We start from the raw sequence: 20,445 nt of genomic DNA, 5'->3' as shown, positions 1-20,445 counted from the left end.
TCAAAAAGATTTCCAGAAAAAGAGAGTGCGGGTAAAAGGGGCATCGGCATAGTGATATAAAAAGTACTATTCGAATGACAGCACGAGGAATTAGGCCGGCACATTCATTCATTCGATCGATCGATCACGTTAATCACTTTAAATACACGCAAGTACACTGCACTTTCGTATGTATATATATATATATATATATATATATATATATGTATATATATGTGTGTGTATTTTTATATGCGTTTGATGAAACAACAAATACGTGATTCGTGTTCCTCTTAAAACGTCCTATCCTAGAACGATCACCCCGCCAGATTCATCGTCTCTAATTGCTCACTCGATCTGTATCACTTCTTCGAGAAATCTACTTGAATAAAAACCGACCAGTAATTTTCAGTTATGTTCTTTTTTCCTTTTTTTTTGTACATTTATGTCACAATTATACTCTTACTCGATACATCTTTCGTTAAGAATAAAAAAATTCAACATTTCTCACGCCTGCACAATTTGCTACCTTCGTTCCAACGTAATGTACTCGCAAAACAATACCGAACATTCTTTGATTCTCGTTCGATTCTCAACAAAATTTCAACGTAGCGTATCACAAATGCGTCGACGTCGATACATAAAGTAAACGCCAATTTGATCTGAACAGTTTAAGAGAGGGAACGAAGGTAACACGAAAAGCCGCCTAGAAATTAGTTTACATCGTTTCATTTACGCAAGCAGTCCCCAAAATGCGTAATCCTACCATAAGTAAGAACAACGAAACAACAACAATAATATTAATAATAACTGTTACTTCGTCATCGTAATAACAATTATTATTATTATTATTATTGTTATTATTATTGTTATATTATTATTATTATTATTAGAATGCCGCTACGTAATCGTGAATTCGTTTAGCGTAAATCCCGTGATGAAATTCGTTTCATTCAACGTTACCAATGAAAATCAATCGTACGATTTCGATTTCGATTTCGATTTTGAGAGAGAGATCGGACGCGTAGCTCCGGTCTCTGTGAAAAATAGTGATCCACGATGTCACTGAAATCTATTTATTATTTACAAATGAGATCGATATTAAAAGTAATGAGCAATTAATTTGTTCCGTTTCATTTTTTCGTTTTGCTTTCTTCCGTATTACATCGTCTCGTGGTGCGTGTATAGGAAGGCGCAGCCCGATGATTTCTCTTCGTAACAACAACAAAAGAAAGATTTAGTCATACCACGCCTCGCAGAGCCGACGAGAACGTGAACGTGTTAGAATATACGATACTTTTCTTCTCCACTAACAGTAATGGCGACTGGCAGATAAACAGACAGTTTGGCAGGCATGGTGAACATAAAATCAAACATATACACGCAACAGTTAATCAAACCGCGTTTCTCTCTCGTTCCTTTCATGCACACGCAACGCGTTCACCCCGTTTCTCATCTCTCTCCCTCCCACGCACACGCGCGCATACACGCACACACACACCTATCTTCACGTTTCACACCCGTCTTCGTTACTCTTACAGTAATTCTTATCTCCTATTTCCATGAGGTCCTATAATATTGTAACATAGGCTTTAGTATGCTATACTCGTAAGCTATACTAGAAACTACTATGCTGCGTCGCCTACGACGCGGCGCAGCGATTTCTTAATTAATAATTAGGAATATCGGCAGTGAAATTCCAATGATAGACGCGGCAGGCAGGCAGTCAGTCCAGCAAAGTCTGTGGCACTTGCGCTGCTCCGGTGCAATAACGGATTGAAAAATCTCGATCTTTAAACCGGGGTGCCCCGCGCGTTAATTTTTAACATTTATCGTTTGACGAGATTCACGCGAATGAAATCATGTCCAGAAGGATAATTCATTAAAATTAGGAGAGGGGGGCACCCCGCTGTTCGAACAGAACGATTCTGCATTTTTATTTCCACCATGGCACCTTCGTCATCACGTTCACCATCGCTTCTTACCAACGTCATTATCCTTTTCTTTTCTCGCCCCCCCTTTTTTAGTCCTTATATCCTATCGTCGTTTGTTTCTCTCAACATCTCGTTTCCCGACATTTTTCTTATTTCTTTCTCCTCGCGTTTGTTGAAAAATATTCTCTTTTTCACTCATTCACCCATTCTCTCTCTCTCTCTCTCTCTCTCGCGCTCGCTCGCTCGCTTTACAATACTTGCACATGTTATTGATCCGCGACGTCGCGGATCGCCGGTGTCATCGCTTCCATGATGAATCGATCGGAAAGAACGAAAAACAACGTCGAATTGTCCGAAACATAAAAAGTTACTAAGATTATAAATCACAAATGAAATCACAGACTTTCGTTGGTGGTTTGACAGAGGGGAGGGGGCCGCACATTGCAATTAGAACAACATTGTAGGCATTATTTCTTATATCAGGAAAAGTCTTTATGGGCCTCGCGCGCACGCGGGCGCGCGCCCGTGTACAGCTTCTTCTCTTCTTTTTCATCGGAGTATCCCCGGAGTCTTGCGCTGCGGATTCTACTCTCGGCTCGATCTATTCCCATCCATTCTCCTTGATCATGTGAGCAAGCTCGATTATAAACTTGCCCTCTTTATACTTCTGACTCGACTCGAACGCATGCTCCTGCAACATTTTCGAAACGAGATTAACACGTGAACGCGGCCAGCCGGCAGCACGCTCGCGGAAAATCGCGAAACTCACGTATTTCCACCCGAGGGTGGTCTTGCAACATTCACAGTAAATATCAGCGACAGCATGAAGGCCGGTTAACAGAACTCGCTCCTCTGCAGGACCACAGCCCACGTTCACCCTGAAAAGAACAAAGATCGGGCCGATCTTTACCATCGACCGTTCACGTAAACACACGTATATACATACGATACGTTCGGGTGTATCGGTCATCGAGAGATAGAGATAGAGATAGAGATAGAGAGAGAGAGACAGACAGACAGAGAGTGAAGCGAGATACGAAGAGAGAAACGGCTAAAATGTGTGAAGAGGAGTTTCACATGTAAAACAACGCGTCCTACTTTCCACGACGATTCGTCTCTCCGAAGGCGTTAGCATACTCACACGGAATTAAAGAGATAGGCACGACCTTGACTGCCCTGGAAGGACTGCAATCAGAAGGAAAAAAGCTCGTTATAGGACGCTGCACACGAATCGGGCGTGCGTCAGGTACAACGGTCCCCGTTTACCGTGCCCTCGTCGTTGTCACCGATTCGTCTCAGTCTCTTACAATTCGATTCTCCGATCGGATCGCAAGGAGCGAGCGAGAGCGAAAGAAAGTAGCGCTCGTGAAACGCAAAACTAGCCCTCGGACGGTGATGATATCGTGGAACGACAAGAGTTAGACGAGGGCAGACGGAACAGGGCATCGTTGTACACAGTATACGCGACACTCGCGCAGAAACGCACAGTACCGAACGAGTGTGCATCATTGTGTGCGTGGCTCGGAAGTGAATGCGAGAGGAGTCTGTCCGTTATTACCTGATCTAGCACGGCTCACCTTAGAGATGAGTTCGTCGTGGTTGGCGAGGTGAGCACGGCAGTGAATGCACGAGTAAGTGCGGTGACACGAGGGCAGGTATGCTTGAAAAGTTTTGACCATGATGGCGTGTCCAAGCAAGCAAAGAAAACTTCGCCTTTGTCTTCTTCCTCTTCGTTCTCGTCCTTGCTAATATCCTCGTCGTCGTCGTCGTCGTCGTCGTCGTCGTCGTCGTCGTTGTTGTCGTCGTCGTCGTCGTCGTCGTCGTCGTCGTCGTCGTCGTCGTCGCCGTCGTCGTCCTCGTCGTCGTCCTCGTCGTCGTCGTCGTCGTCGTCGTCGTCGTCGTTGGTTGCCCTCCCTTCCGTTGTCAAGTGTTAAGACGTCTTCTCTTCTTTCTCTTCGTTCTCGGTTTCTTTTCCCGCTCGTGGAAACGTCTGGCCGTTGACCAGCGACCGATCAACAGAACGAATTTCTTCCGATCGCGGGGTGGTGGTGCAATAGTGGCCCCGTTCACCGCCGCTTCGTACTCCGATCAGCTGTTGAGCTGGTTCAGACAGCGCCGGTTCGGGGACACCTGCGAATGATCATTGTTATTCGCGTCTCACGCAATCTCGACAAGTCTACTCGTCGCAGATTTCATATTACGGTAACGACCATGCCTCGAGCCTCTGTCCGTGTACGCGTTGTGCAACTTGAAATTGCGCACTGCAACGTAACGCCTGCAACGACGACACTCGGTTCGCGCGTTCAGGGACCGTCGCGTGATCTCTGACTAACACCCTGACGATCGCGATACCGCGAATTCTTTCGTCCAGATACGATGAGACAATCTGACGGAAATCTCCCTTTGGTCGTCGCTCTCTCACGATTCATGCGTGAAAATCTCGGAAAAATTTTCGAATGGAACGATGGTCGAGTCAGTGAAACGAACAAAGCGGTGGTCACGCGCGGAAAGGAACCAGAATTACGCGCAGGAGTATTCGGAGTAAAAATAAAACAAACATTGGCTCCATCGAGCCTCCTCTTCGGAATCGACGCTACGCGCGCGATCCGCGCGTTATTTGCTCGCTATCGTGTATATGCATTTATGCCGCGACTATCAGTTGCCAGTTATTTATAACGACTCGTTAAATAACCAGCGCGCGCTCTGCCTGAAACCACCGCGTACCGCGGATTGATTACTACCTACGGCCTAGAATAAATGGAGACGAGCGAAAACAAGACGAACAAGAGGACGAAGAAAGAGTAGTCTCGCCGCGGCAGAGAGGGAACAGACGAACGCGTATCGACGATCACGCGTAAATCCGAAACTTGGTCCGTCGTAGGAAAATACTCGGTTGAATTTCAAACGATTCTCACAGGATCGACTCACGAAACACTTTCGCGTCTCGGCGCCGAACTTGCGTGCGTGTGCTCGCATGCAGATCGAGAAACCAACGAAACTGCACCAACGATTTTCAAGCGCAATACCATCGATGTAATAGTGACCGTATCGAGCAACCGGCCACGTGCTGGCGCGTGTTCAAACTGAGAAAAGTACGCGTCTGATCAGAATCTCTTCTCGACAGATGCTTACGCGTCTCCGTTCCGGTGGTCAGGATTCTCGTCAGAGACGCGCGACTCGGTATAATTTGCGAAAGGTGCCTGATGCTTGGATCGAAACGATGGCAAGGTAAAAAAATTTGTATCTCACGAACGGTGTCCGTCGGGTGACCGCGCAGAGCCCGCGGACGACGAACGGACACGACGAAGGGAGACACAATGGTTTCTTTGTTACTTTTCAGTCGGACTACACAGCCGTCGACTGAAAAAGAATTGGAAACGTTACCCGGAGGTCGTACAAGGTGAATCGTGCGTCGTATTAAATCGTGCGGCGTTTAAAGAACGCGGTTAGGGATATATGCATATACGCAGCGTATACGTTGCACCTGCGGTCTCGCACCCTGTTCGCAAGATCACTGCACTCGAACATGTTTGCTAACGACGATGGTCAGACGAAGAACGCGATCCCGTACAAAGAGAACAAAGTTCGGATGTGTCTCTGCGTCGTCCTTCGACGAGCGTCGACCCAAAAGACCTAACGTAGAAAACGAGAGGCTAACGTTTGTCGATCGGTGCAAAATCGTATTTGATTCAAGACTGATCATTTGATTTTGTGTCGCCGTCCCGTTCATCGATATGAATCGGGGATGGGGGACGCGTCGTAATTGCGGGGTATCGGGAAACGCGCACGTGACAGAGCGTGTGCGAGCGAAGAAACAAAAGGTCTCGTTACGATCGACGGGAAAAACGTCTCGGCTTACAGTCACCATCGTTCTCGTCTGGATTTCGGTGGATAGACATACGTATGTACACATAGACGTGGCTTCGACCCGTTCCCATCTTCTACTCATTCTTTTTCTCGCTCGCTCTCCCTCTCTCCCGTACGCGTCGCATCCGACTTCTTCTCGTTTCTTCTAGCGTTTCCTCTCGTCTTGCTCGACTCGATCGAAACAATGAATGTAGCAGCGCGCACGGCCTCGCGACAACGGTACCTCGCGCTCGCTCTCCGGCACGGCGCACGGAATCCGCGGTTCGTGACACGTTTCCCGTTGCATTATTTCCGGTATACGCGAGTCACGCTGAACACCATAACAGTGGAAGAGGCCGGCTGCTGCTCCTTCGTATCCTCCTCTCGTTACGTTCGTCATAGCAACGCACATTCCCATTCGTATCAATACGAACGCAGATCATATCTGAAAAAGCTAGTCGCGTTTGTTCGCGCGTTTGTTCGCGCGTTCGAACAGAGAACGAAGAAACGTTGCACGGCCTCCTGAACGTCCTTCGACGCATGAAACAATAGTGACGACGACCAGGAGGCAGCTCGCGGACACCGCGAATCCCAAGGATTCGCCGTTTCCCGGTGAAAGCGGCGAATCGTTCGGACGAGAACAAAGGGATGGAAGATCCGAGTCAATACACGGTCCAAGGTCATTGCTACCTACCCGCCGACGTCGCCGCCGCTGGCGCGACGCTGGCGCGACGCATCTTCGGAATTTCCGATTTTCTTGCCAACCACGCTTTTTGTCGCTCGGCTCGCTCTCGCACGAGATGCACGCGCGCGGTCACTTGGTGCGACGAATATCAGCTGGCGCATTAAACGTCGTATACTGTATGTCAGTTCTCCTCGATCCGTCGTTCGCGTCCAGGCGACGTCCGGAATGCCTATCGTTCGCGCTCTGTGCGGTGGGACCCGGACAGAAAGACGCGTAATAGTAAAGTGTGAGCATCGACGTTACGCGAGGAACGTTTCCTCGGAGCCGATATGATCGATCGCTCGATCGAGTTCGCCAGACAACGCTTCCGAACCGATGTAAACGACGAGGGGGGTAGAATCGACGCGACGATCCTCGACGGGGACCATTCGTCGTCGCGAAATATCAAACGACGTTGAGAGAAAATTTTCTCATTCCTCGGCTACTTTCAACTTTGTCGAACTTGCCAGAGTTTCGGTAAACGTTTCGGCCTGAAACTGTGCGTAAAGTGGACGCGGACGCGTTACGATTCGATCTCGCGTCACAGCGACGGCCTGAATCAAAGAGTTCGGTGTACGTACAAATGTCACATCGCCATCGGTCGTCGTTATGCTAATTGAAACATTCGCCGAAATCGATACGATCGATCCGTGTCTAATCGCTCAGGAGGGGGTAACCGATACGTAGGTTAATTGGCTTCCGAATACACCTGCCTAACACTACACGCGCATTTCGTCGAGCTGTTTTCCACAGACGAGACAGATCTTACATAACGTTTCGCGTAACGACGTTAGCATCGATTCGAGAGGAGTGAACATTTTGCACCCTCGGTGTTCGTCGGTTCAATTTCAACCGTCGCTCGGGGGGGCAGTGACGTGCGGAGGCCGGTGTCCAAGGGTCAAATACGAAATCCGTCGTTTTCGTGAACGTTTACGTTACACGATCGACGACGAACCGAGTCGACGCCACCCTCGTCTTTTATTTATCCGGTGAAAATCGCGTCGGACTCGTCGCACTCTTTCGCATCGTCTCCGACGTGTGTGTGTATTTACTGCGGTCCCAAATGGTACCGAACGGGCCACCCCGTTGGAATTGTAAATTGAAACGATCGTAAAGATTCATGAAGCGTCGTTAAATAACGCTTATGTTAATGATCGCGCGCGCACACACTCGCCCCCGACGGGACCCCTTTCGATCTAGTAGAAATGTAACCATTGTCGCGATGAAATCACGCGGTTCACGGCCAAAACAGTCCGAGAATTTCCGCCGCGAAATCGTCAATGTGAACCGTCTATTGTGAACCGTCTCGGGCGAACCTTTTTTCGATGACGCGACACGTGTAAGTCCTCACGTTCCATGTACAGGTATGTGGATCATAGCACGAATCAATTACAGTAGCTACGTGAGATGGTCACACGTGACACCTGTGTCAATATTCCGGTAACGACGGTCATCGTCGGATAATTTAATCGTCGCTTTCAATTTGGCGGACGCGGGGGAAAGCAGCAGTGCGAGAGCAGCCGAGATCTTGGACGAGCAAGGAACGAGTGCGAAGACGAAGAAGGCGCGCGCGTATTTTCGTGGTTGCACTACGGCGACATAATCGACGACTCTTTACAACGACTAACCCTGTACAGGAAAGGGTTAAATAGATGATCGTGAACAGCGGGTGTTCGCTGAGTGCGATCACGTGTTTGACCCACGATCGACGGAACACGCATCGCGCGGGTCATGCGATACAGCGGGTATATGCGCTCCGCGCGCGTCATCGCGTGTATTGACCAAATGTTTTCTATTGCACATCACATGCAAGCCCGGTACACGGTGACACGGTCTTCGCTCGGCTCGTACGTACGTACGCGGAGACCTATCGCTGGCCTGAGACAACGACAAAAAACCAACGACAATTTCAATTAGACGGTGAAGCGTGACAGCGTACGTTCCGATAAAAATTACTCGACCGCGAGAACGCAGATCGGGAGGGGTATGCGACTCGTCCACAGATAATATCGTGTTCGCGAACGAGCGTTCGATAATTCAGAACGAGGACCTTTTACGCGAGTAAAAGCCTATACAAAACGAACGTTTCGAGAAGTGGACACAGCGTTGATGCGTACCAAGTAGAACGCACACGTATGTTTATTCCCCGTTTCCCAGCTCGGAACCAAGACACGCGCCGCGAACGCGGGCAAGTCAATGTTGGCACATGAACGCGTGTACTACGTAACGCGCAAATGATCGACGATACTGTGCGCGATAAGAAGAGTCGGCGGCATACCGTACGTGTGTAAGCCTCGCACAATCCAAGTTCATGCTTTACATATCGTTTTATCGGTACAGTACAATATCATATTTTATCGCTGACTTCATAGGAAACGCGACGTCGAAAATATTTTCCAAACCACTGTCCGTCGAGCTGCACTTGTACGCGCTCCCTCGTCGTCCTACGGGACCCAGTAGAGCACTATCTCTGATTCCCGACTTCGCCCCGACCGTCGTACTCGTATTACTCTCAACGACACGCGAACCACCACGAGAACGGCTATAAAAAATAATAGTTTTTCGTTGCACGGCTTACGCGCAGAGCCGCTCTCCGAGAGATTCCGCACGCGAGAGACTCGTCGTCAGAGATCCGTTCGAGCCGAAAATTACGTCCATCTCCCGCCAAGTGGAAACGACAAATGTACAAGAACTCGGAAAACCGAGCGTGAACGTAAACGTTCAGCGATAAAGGCACCAACAGCCGCTCTGCCCGCTGCGTCGTTTCTTCCTTATCTTCGACGCGTTTTATTCGACGAGCAAAACACATTCGTTGTAACTGTCTGCCGAAAAACGTAGACGATGCGACGCGCGGCAATTTCATCGGCATCGATTCCACGAGCGCTCGAACGGAATCTCGGGTGCGCAGAAAAAATGATGCGAACGGTGACGACGATCTCGTGTGCTCGATTCGGCACCAAGTCGTAGGGAGCACTGATTGAAAAAATATTTCCCGTTAATGTCGTCGGGTAACGACGATATCTCTTTCCGGAGATACGGCTCCGATGAGTCCGGGAACGAGCATTCGACGTGCCCACAATGAAATCGAATTGTACGCATCAATGATGCGACGCGATGACTTCTAACTTTCCATCACGCTGTGATCGATTCGAGGCTCGCTCGAGACGCTTGATCGTCCAGGAGTGCGTCCGCACACTCGAACGCCCTGGAACGATGCATGTTTTATTATTCAAAATTTGGTATTCATGCGTCTCACGGAACGGATCGGGTCGTAGACGAGTGACGACTAAATAGTTTTGATATTTAAGGAACGGAGCGCGTCGTTCGAGGGTCAACGACCGACTCGTAACGCAACGCGACGGAGAAAAAGAGTGAAACGTATGATGATGATGTTCGATCCATACGCAATCGTTACCGTTGCACGCACACGAATCGAGGAACAGATAGGTAACGCGCATCGACTAATTTCGTCGAGTCCTATTTCGATACGAAAATAATCAACGATAGACGCGTACTCGTTGCTGCGGCTGTTATTTCCGCGATACGTGGCCACCGACGATCTCTGCCTCCCGCGAACGGAACGAACGAACCAACGCCATCGCGTCCGTGTACGTTACGGTAAATTTAAGTTCGCGACCAGCCACCGAAATACTGTTCCAAGATATTCCGTGCACGCGGCAACCGAGAACTCTCTAGCGCACATCCGGCTCTCGCCGGTGGGAGAGTCAGACGCTCACGCAATTTTATACTCGGTGTATGCCGACGAACGACCGATGAAACGTTTCGTGTACACGTTTCAAAAAGATTCGGACAATCGACGAACGACGGAGTCCGTGAGCGCGAAAGTACATATGTTTATCTTTTACGCAACGAGTTCTCGCTCAGCACGCAAGCGAATCGCTCCGCGCTGCGAACAAGGTCCGCACGGTCGTTTTACTTATAAATCCTCGTAGACGTCTAGAACCGGTGAGATGAACGGGACCGTATGCAGAAACGACGAGTAATTGCTCTAATTGCTGTACGTGCAACGGGTGTAACGGTCTCGGGCGCGCACGGGAAGAAAGAACGGTCGGGCAGCAGCGAGTATTTTCGACGCTGCTAACGAAGCGCAGTAGCAGAATTTCACCGTTTGTTACGCGTGGTCACGCCAAGATCGTGAATTTGTGATCTAACGTGAGCCTCGCCGTGACTCATGCATGACGGACGACGATACAAAGAAACAGAGAATAAGGCTCGAAATCGTGAGTCGTGAGTACTGCGTAGCGGCACAGCCGATAGGCATTCCATTGTGCGAGAACGAATGATTCACGCTTCCGAGCAAATCGACGATACGATACGCGCGTGTGGTAGTCTGGCGTCTGGCGTCTGGAGAAGCGAGATAATCGGCGATAACGTCGGATCTAAATTTCGTCTCTCTGCGCCTTGTGGTTAATCTTGTGGGCTCTCTGAAAATTCATACACGCGCCACGAGAACGAGGCAGGGAAATCGACGCGACGACGGCCAGAACAAAGCGAATAGCCCCTTCCCTATTAGACTATCGGAGCTTCTCTTCATCCTCGTTTCGCCCGTCCGGTTTTCCCTCTCCCGGGTGGTACGTGTTCCAGAGCAGCCACGAGTAAACACGCGCGCGCGGATTCACCCAGATGTACGTATACACGCAACACGTACGGCTTCGATTATTGGTTCGTCGGCTACGAGTGAAATCAAACAAAAACAGTCCAACACGATGATAAACGTGCACCGCGATCCACAGATTCGGAACGCTTCTCCTCTTCCCAGCGACGTTGGGAGACGACCGATGTTCCAATTGTCGTACAGGTAAACGACGACGTTGCGACATACTCGAGAGAAAGATGAAAAAGAGACGTCGCGACGAATCATGTTCAATCGGGAAATTCATATTGCTGAAGGGAAACGGGATTTCTTTTTACGCGGCAAGCAGCAAACCCGAGGCATCGCGGACAATCTTAATTGCGCACAATCGGCGCAGAGATAAAACGTACAAGGAGCGCACCGTAATAAAACGTGATCTATTCGCTTGCAGTATCTGTCGTAACGGAGACTCGATTCGAAACGTTTTAATTAGCGCGTACAACAGTGAATGGACTTCATACTTATTTCGTATCCCTGTTATTCCAACAATGAGACACGACACAGGCCAACACATGACGACCTATCACGCGTACGTATGCTCGCACGTACGTACGACGTTCAAGATAAACAGTATAATCCAATCTATAGCCAAGTATCGCAGCATGGGATCGTCCAGTGGAATCAGCAGAAAACAAAAAAGTGACATCTAATCCGTCCGTCTGATCAGTTTGTGAAATAATCGATCTTCGGTCGGGGAATACAGAAGGGAACGAAATATACGCACAGGTAGAACGAGGGTCACCGCCGGGTACACACAGGTACCGAACGATTTGTCGACTCGTCGACTACGAGAGCAGATCCGTGGCACCTACAGAGAAATTCAAAGAGAAAAAGCAAACGGAACGACATTGCGCAGGTCACGCACGTGCAACGAACCGACGACAGCGGTGAAGCGATAAATGACAGCGAGGTTTTTGATCGCGAGCCCCACCGCGCCGTGAGAGCCGGGTTTAATCGAGTGCTCGCGAAGAAAATAATACGTCGGCGAAGGCACGTTCCCGATTCGAGTTTACAGATGACTCCGCGAGTCATGAATGGGTATATGTATCTCCGTGCTGTTTGCATGCCGTCACGTTTCGCGGACGAACGTGATCAGCTAGAAACGCGTTCGCGGAATTAGGGGTCATTAACGATGTCCGTGCTTCCGCGGTGTCGCAAGGATCAGGATGTGCTTGTGACGTAGCGAGGCATCGCGTTGTGGAGGGAGCGGACGAAAGATCTTGTCGGTTTCGACGACGCATACACGATCCCCCCAGCGGGATCGGGAAAGGTGAGAAGAGGCGAGACGAAGAACAAGGCCCAAGCGTTCTCGAACGTGCTTCGGCCAGGCTGCGGGGCAACACGGTTTTATCTACCGCGAGCGCGACCTAGCTCAGCTGACGGCCCAATCAGCTGTGACACGGCTACACGTACACAAAAGCGTCGTCGTCCAACAGGTCCGCGCGATGGCCGCGCGCGTTCATCAAAATAAGTAGACTCTGTATACGCATTTTTCCGATGTAAAAGGAACGACACATTGATCCCGTTACGATCGTGTAGCGCACTTGGCGCCGAAGCGCGACGCAATACTAGCGAACAATAACAATTAGCTTCGCTGACTCGCACTAGTTCCTCCTTCGGGCAAATTTAAGGATGTATTGGCTATACAGTCAATCCCAAAAGTTTATGCACTCTAGAAACACATTTTTTAAAAAGAAATCAGACATCGGAAGAACATTGCTAATAATAAACAACAAAAAAATTTTTTCGATTTTTCCGACATTTTTCCAAGGGGTACCCCTTCAGATTTTGTGAAATTTTCGTTTTTTGCCCATAACTCCTAAACCCTTGGAGATACGGGAAAATTGCATAGGACCTTTCTTGTAGAGCACGACNCTTAATTGCATATTTCCTTCTATACTTTTTAGCACGTAGCTATTTATTATTAGCATTATTCTTCCGACGTCTGATTTCTTTTTAATTATAGGAAATGCGTTTTTCTAAGGTACATAAACTTTTGGGATTGACTGTATAGCCAATATATCCTTAAACAACGACTGTTCTTTTTACTGGACCGTTCGCGTATCCATCGCGGTGACCGTGCGTCGAAATTTTGAATCGAGTAGAACGCGTACGACGATGATCGGTGCGGTACGCGTTAGATTTTTAAGACGCTTTCTCGAAGATAGAATCGGTAGGTATAGCGGCGTGGACGCGTCGCACGCGAACAAAAGAGCCAAGAACGCGTTTTGTCGTTGCGACGCGGAGGAAGCGGTCGGTTCGCTGCCCTGCTGCGGCTAGACGGAAATCGTGCGGGGCTACACCACTGCAACTTAAATAAATACCGGGAGAGGAACGAGCGGCGCAGCAGAGCAGAGCAGCAGCTTCCAGTTTAGTTAATTCGGGTCATCGTCCTTCGTCACTCGTCGCGCATATTTAATTTTCCACGTAAAGCGTCCTGGACGGACGCGCCGCCACCGCTTTCAAAGCGAATTGCATCGTGACAAATGCATGCACTTTCTGTTCGACACGAGTCCACGGACCGGACGATTCTATTAAATGCAAAAGGTGTTCCCGGCCGACTCGAGTGTAGTTAAATTACGATCGATATATAGCCAGAAATGAAAACAAACGTGACCCTTGATAATCGAACCATTCCCGTTGGCAACTGAATTTTTCTAGAAACGGAACGAAATGAAACCGTGCGACCAGGAGGCATGTTAAACGTCGAACGTGTCGATAAACTGTACCAAACATTTATGAGAGAAAGATCGATGGAATCGTTTGGTGCTCTCGGGGAAACGGGCGGAGGAGCTAGGCCCCAAGCGTTACGTCGATTCGGACCGTCGTTCAGCTATCGTTAGCCTTTACCACAAGCTGTACGTCGGGTATACGTATGTAGGTTCTTTCAGACCGATCGAAGCCATTCTACGTACGCTCGTACACGACGAAAAGAAGAAACGTCGTAGTTCGCGGCAGAGGGTACAGCGCGTATCGAAAGATAACAGTTTCAATGTTTTTATGACGCGACGACGGCGATGGCGGTGGTGGCGGCGGCGGCGGCGGCGGCGGTCGAATCAGCTGTGGCTGTGTACAAAACAAGGCATCGCGCATTATCTCGGTGGCATTGCCGGTCGATGTATCAACGAAATTCATCTGTCGCGAATGCGCGTATTCACGATGTCGTTGACATTGCACTTGGACGAAAAATGATGCTCGGTACACGAAGGCGAAAAAGGATAGAAAAGACAACACGGACACTGTCGTGAAACTGACTCGGAAATGCGATCGCACGTTCGGGGAGAAGCGCGAGGAGATCGGTAATAAGATGATCAATCGACGACGAAACGAAAGGTTTTCGTCGTACGCACACGTGCGTACGTGACGACAGAGCTGTTCGACATGGCAGATTATTGCATCGTTACCAGGTGGAAAAGGTTCTAATTAATATCGGGGCGAAATGGCGTTGGTGGCGTTCGAGTATAAACGGATCGACGAAAAATCACGTTGAACGCCACGAAGCGACGGCCCTGATCTTCTCTCATGTAAAGGCAGCTGACAGGCTCCCGTCAGCTGAGAGCGTACACAAAGACCGATGCCGTATGCGCACGGACATACGTACGTACGTTTGATCGTCGGCCTGTTTCCAAGGGAGAGTTCACCGTCGTGCAAAATTCACGCGCGCCTATTCGCCTCGAGACGATCCTGGCAGCTAACGATTCTCAACGATCGCACACCGAACGCACCACCAGCCAGAGGAATGAAAAAATACTATACTGCGTCGTTTCCACGGGCCGACCGAATGAAAACAGTATGGACGCATTCGTCCCGAGATCGCGTTTAAAACGCACGGTTAATCGTGTGGGAAAGGTTGGTTCGAGGCGACATGCCAAATTTAAGGGTCTCTCTCGCGCGAGTAACGATCTTTCGATTCGGGACACCGATCGGGGCCTCGTCGTAATAACAATTCCCCGTTGGCGAGTGCAACGGTTGCATTTTCGATCGTCGCGCGAGGCACGTCGCGCGCTTCGTAAAATACACTGGACCCGCAAGAAAATGGCTGTGGCCGAGAGACGGAAGCGTACACGATGCTGTCAAAGCAAACAAAGAACGCGTGCACGGGAAGTCGAGGGTGTACCGAAACAAGGGTTTACGCACCTCCATATGCATCCGTGGCCGCGGCAACGAGCGACGATGCGTGTCCTCGGTCTCTTCTCCGTCTCGAGCTCTCGATCACGGATCACGGCTTCTTCGTCTTCGCAAAATGCCACAAACAACGACGACGACAACTCGTTTTGATCATCACTAACGCGAAACAGTCGCATCCAGCGATCACCGTACTGCTGATCGGCTCGGCGTCGTTCGATTTATTTCGGTTCGTCTGCAGGCGGGACGATATACGATGACCGAAACGCATGCGCCATTTCTGCATCCCCTCTCTCCGGACATCGCCGCCAGAGGCCGCTCGGCGACGACGAGCGTCGTCGTTGTCGTTACCTCTCTCTCTCTCTCCCTCCCCCCTCTCTCTCTCTCCTCCTTTGACCACCACACGTCACTGAACAAAACGCGCGAGAAGTCGGAACGCTTGAACTTGTGAACAATAGCGAACCGATACGCATCTGTCAGATTCGAATCGGTCGATTGTGAGAACAGAAGTGATCAGAGTAAACTTCGTATATTGCACAAACAAAATTAAATGAAAATCTACATGCTCGCTCTTCGCAAGGCACTGGAAACAAAACTGAAAACTCGTATGCACGCGGAAGCAGAATTATAGAAAGAGTAAAGGTAGTTCAGACGAGAGCTTGAAAAAAGGCACGTCAAAGCTCGTTTTACAATATTTTAATCGTCTAACAACTCTTCCTCTCTCTCTCTCTCTCTCTCTCTCTCGTTCGCTCGCTCTCTTTCTCTCTCTCTCTCTCTCTCTCATCGTTCTTATTATTTTATCTAAATGCGACCATTACTCGAGTCACGTTTTATTTGTTTTCAGCTTCATGCAAAAACGCGTCATCCGTTCGTATCCGTTTGGAAAAAATATATATGTATGTTAAAACTATGTAGGAAAGCTACCTTTATTACTTCTTTCACTTCTTTGCGCAATTCTATCAGCTATTACATATCTCTGACAAAACTATTACAAAAGTTCGCTATGCTGAATGACTTTTGTGACAATATTTCAACGACTTTCACGCATATCTCGATATCGGTATAAAGTAAAAAAGTCGATGTCGAAAACATAACGAAGTACGGAAGTTTTAAGGAATCGAAACACCGTCGATTGTATACAAAGAACAAAACGATCTTAACGATTCGAATTTCGCTCGAATCATATTCCATAAGGTTAATAACCATTATTGACAACCGTTCAATGAAATATAGATTTTCATAAGGCTTTTGCTCTCTCAACTCTCTACAATCTGTCAAACAAATTGCGCGGATCACCGTAAGATGAAAAATATCTTTTAAGATAATATTCATTTTTCTCTTTGTTTTCTCTCGGGCAGACCTACAATTTTAAATCCACCATAAATGCGCTGCGTCTGCCACCCCCTCTCTCTCTCAGCCCTTCCTTCCTTCCTCTCTTCCTTAACACATATTTTACGTGCTTCAATTTTTACCGAACACTCGCGATCAACGTTTCCTCTCGACTTTCACCATACAAGCACAGCATGAAGGATAACAACAAAGCAGTAGTACATAAATGAAACTTATTTTTTTACGTTTGTTTATTCAATATGTATTTCCTTATAAAGTAACGTCCTACTGATAAAAAAGAAGATTAAACGAAAAAAGAAGTTTCACCAAACGATAATTAATATATAATCATTAAAATTCTTTATCTCATTAAGGCAACTAATTTGTTTAGTATCACTTTACATACCTAGAGTAAATGATATATAAAGTATATGTAAAACACTAATATATGATTATTTTTATTTTCTTGTTACAAGCCTTACACTTTTAGAATATAATATGTATATATACTCTTGTAATAAAATTGATTACTTCGTATTCGTTTCTATAGATAATAAATATATCTAACGTGTAATGTTAGTATAAGAGAAGTGCGTGCAGAGGGTGGCAGCAGGGTGCGCATTTGGGAGTGCTATTGTTCCAGGGATCGACCAATCCCCACTTTCTACATCGTCTCACATAGTGACGTTCAACTGTATCGCTTTACTGTCCACAGGGCACGCTTGTTGCTGTTGCTGTTGCACCTGCTGCTGCACCTGTTGTTGAACTTGTTGTTGCACTTGCTGTATCGTTTGAAGCTGTATCGTTTTCGTGTCTACCGTGCACGTTGTCTGTTGCTGCTGCTGTTGGGGCTGTTGGGGCTGCTGCTGCTGCTGCTGTTGCTGCTGCTGCTGCTGTTGCACCTGTTGCACTTGTACTTGCTGCTGCTGCGCCTGTTGCACTTGTACCTGCTGCTGCTGGGCCTGCTGCTGCTGCTGCTGTTGCTGCGCCTGTTGCTGCTGCTGTTGCTGCTGCGCAGCAGCTTGAGCGGCTTGTCTCTGTTGTTGTCTAAGTATACTAGGAGGGGGATCCATGTGCTGACGTTGATGCAGTAACAGGTGATTCTTCTGGTAGAACGCCTTGCCGCATTTGTCGCAGACGTGCGATCGTATGTGGCAGCTGCCGTCCGCGTGGCGTCGTTGATGCTGAGACAAGCCATGCTTTTGCGCGAAACCGCGACCGCAGTCGGGGCAAACGTGCGGCTTTGGTTTCGGACCTGTTCCCACAGGTGGTGACGTTTGCGTGGCACCGTGCATGTGACTGACGCCGGGATTTCCGATAGGTCCATTCATCTGGAAATTGTTCATCAGCTGTAACGTACAAGGTCCGCGTTTCACGCTAACACCTTTAATACCTGATGAGTCCCGGGGGTGTTGGGTGTAAGGAAGTGTCCAGGAGTCTGTTGGAAGGCAGCTGCTAATCCACAAAGATCCGTAACGAGCGTACGATCGCCAGAATGTAACCTTAAGTGTAAAGTGAGAGCTTCTCGATTCGAGAAGTCCAATCCGCATTCCCTGAAGCGCGACAAACGCGGGCGTAAATGTAAGATTAACAGGTGGACAAGTTAAAACTATTGAAGCTCTTACCTGCACAAGAGAGATTTCTCCGTGTCCGTATTCGTGTTGTTGTTGTGTATCTTAGAATGGGTAACCAGGTCTGTTTTCCTGGCGAACGCTTCCCCGCAAACGGTACACGCGAAAGGTGTCTCCCCTGTGTGCAGACGCATGTGCGCCAGCAGGGTTCTCTTTTGAAGAAATTCCTTTCCACAAACGGTACACGAATGCGGGATTCTGCCGTGGAGACGGCCGTGGTTCACCAGTTCGAACTTTCTCTGGAAGGTCGCACCGCAATCGTGACAAACGAACGGATGTAGACTGCCGTGGAAGCGCGAATGCATCGTGAGGTGATCCTTTTGGGAAAACGATTCCCCGCATTCCTCGCAGACGAAAGGTCTCTCGCCGGAGTGGAATTTACTATGCGTCACTAAATGACGTTTCAGGGGAAACGATCTGCCGCATTCTTGACAGATGAACGGCCGGTCCCTCGTGTGTACACGCGTGTGCGTCACAAGGTGGTGTTTCAGGGTAAAAGACTTTTTACATTCGCGACATTGATAGGGTCGGTCAGCACTATGGAGGAGCAGGTGAGTATGAAGACAATGTTTGTGTGCAAAACTCTTGCCACAGTGAACACAAACGTGAGGTCGCTCTCCCGTGTGTACCCTCGCGTGTGTCGTAAGGTGATGCTTGAGGAGAAACGACTTGCCACATTCCGAACAGGAGTACGGCCTCTCTTTCGGTACGCGAACCTGGCTCCCCATGTCTTGTTTCACCTTGGTCTCGATCTGCGTGGCATTGACGTGCGTCAAGACGTGCCCGAAATGAGCGGTGCCGTCCGTCTGGCTCGTCGCCACATTGTTCACGTTGGCCTGGTTCGAGGCGGCCGCTGCTCTCTTCATCAGAATTTCATTGCACTCTTCCGCGGTGAGTTGTAGTGGTCCGATCGGCGTCATGAAATGCTTACTCATGGCGTGTTTGTCTGCTGTGGTAAAGACTAAAGTGTTCGAAAACAGAGAGGGTGGCGCGGGATGTGCCGCATCACAGTTGCAACCGCCTTTGTCGCACGTTAACGAGAACACGTCGTGATGTTTCTTGGTACGAACGTGAGTGCCGTGGGTTTGATTATGAGCTCCGGCTGTATGGTGGGTCGTCGGGGTCTGTTGACAAGTTTCATTCATAGTGAACATTGGTCTACGATGCGTACTATTGGCAACTTTAGTAGGTTTAATGTCGACCTGTATCTTCTGACTCGATCCTTGGTCCTGATTATTGTTCACTGCGTAACTAATGTTCGTGGCAAGTTCACCCTGTGCATTTTCTCTAGTTTCCGATCCAGGCCCGCCAAAGGACCAGGCATATCCAAATCCTGTGCCCACATTGCCGGGAGTGGTGCACATGTTTGACAGGGAGATCACGGAGGGGTTGGCCTGGCTGGACGCACTGCTCGTAGGCCCCTCCGTCTCTGTCAATGCATCGTCTGCACCACTTCTCTCCACTACAACAAATTGGTCGGAGGGAAATATTTTGAAAGGTTCTAAGTAAACGTACCCGTGACACTCCAGTATCTCAGCTGTGGGTTTTAAAGTTCGGACTCATATTTGCCTCTACGGGCCTCGACGTACAGGCATTAATGTCCAAGATTTCGACCACTGTCGACGAACCATGTACAACGTTCAGAATGCATAAAACGAAGACGGCAAGGCGGTCAACGCCATGCGTCTGTTGTCATCTGTGAAGCGGGACGCATCGAATGCACGGTGTTCCCAAGTGTTGTTGTCTCGGCAGACTTGGGAACACACGACGGTGCTCAGGAAGCGAGGCGAGAGTGCCTGTAGAAACGCGGCAGGCGGCAGAGGGGGCCTGTGCGGTGTAAACCTAGGTTCCTTAAATCTACGCTCGTTCTCGCACGTTTGCCACCGCGCCACCGCGCGCCAATGCAAAAATACGGTGGTTCGACGACTTTTTTATGTATCAGAGCCCGTGAGTGATGGTTCGTTTTGGTCGTTCGGGCCCGCGGCGTCCACGGGTCTTGAAAGACAACCTCCACCTTCGTCTCACGGCACTCCCACACGCTCACTCACACTTCACCTTGTTTTATCCTATTTCGTGGCACCGAACCTATACTTTCACGTACGTACACGAGCGGCCGGTGGTCATTAATTTTACAGAATTACATATTTTATTGTCCATACAAAATAGCCTCATATATCGGCCATTTTATTTGTAAACTACCAAAAAACAATGCTGCCAATACAC

General features: G+C 48.9%; 3 protein-coding genes across 4 annotated transcripts in view; all 3 read right to left on the bottom strand.

Annotated features, from left to right (window-relative positions):
- The window catches only part of LOC108631019 (uncharacterized), a 19,108-nt gene extending 3,580 nt beyond the window's left edge, over positions 1-15,528 (bottom strand). The window contains exon 1 of the mRNA XM_026818502.1: positions 15,275-15,528. Coding sequence (XP_026674303.1) covers positions 15,275-15,441 — 167 coding nt within the window. The 5' untranslated portion in view covers positions 15,442-15,528. The remainder of the gene's footprint in view (positions 1-15,274) is intronic.
- Ypel (Yippee-like) lies at positions 382-3,704 on the bottom strand. The gene is made up of 4 exons (XM_018034568.2): positions 3,491-3,704; positions 3,055-3,098; positions 2,683-2,791; positions 382-2,604 (listed from the first exon to the last, which is right to left on the bottom strand). The coding sequence occupies exons 1-4, from the start codon at positions 3,590-3,592 to the stop codon at positions 2,515-2,517; spliced, it is 345 nt and encodes a 114-aa protein (XP_017890057.1). The 5' UTR covers positions 3,593-3,704; the 3' UTR covers positions 382-2,514.
- A 631-nt stretch (positions 15,529-16,159) lies between the features above and the next one.
- On the bottom strand, positions 16,160-20,439 carry LOC108631057 (zinc finger protein 154). Of its 2 annotated transcripts, none has more exons than XM_018034754.2 (4): positions 19,738-20,439; positions 18,217-19,684; positions 17,985-18,144; positions 16,160-17,922 (listed from the first exon to the last, which is right to left on the bottom strand). In XM_018034754.2, exons 2-4 carry the CDS (start codon positions 19,584-19,586, stop codon positions 17,266-17,268), a joined length of 2,187 nt encoding a protein of 728 aa, XP_017890243.1. In that variant the 5' UTR covers positions 19,587-19,684; positions 19,738-20,439; the 3' UTR covers positions 16,160-17,265. The 2 variants fall into 2 exon arrangements, with proteins under 2 accessions (XP_017890243.1, XP_026674302.1); XM_026818501.1 differs by having other exon boundaries at positions 18,217-19,346; positions 19,425-20,438.
- Positions 20,440-20,445: the final 6 nt, after the last annotated feature.

This window comes from Ceratina calcarata, unplaced genomic scaffold (genome assembly GCF_001652005.2).
Source record: "Ceratina calcarata isolate Rehan_Ccalc_2016 unplaced genomic scaffold, ASM165200v1 scaffold8, whole genome shotgun sequence".
In the NCBI taxonomy this organism is placed as follows: Eukaryota; Metazoa; Arthropoda; class Insecta; order Hymenoptera; family Apidae; genus Ceratina; species Ceratina calcarata.
The sequence above is the reverse complement of the archived record's forward strand: the minus strand, read 5'-3'. Positions and strand labels throughout refer to the sequence as shown.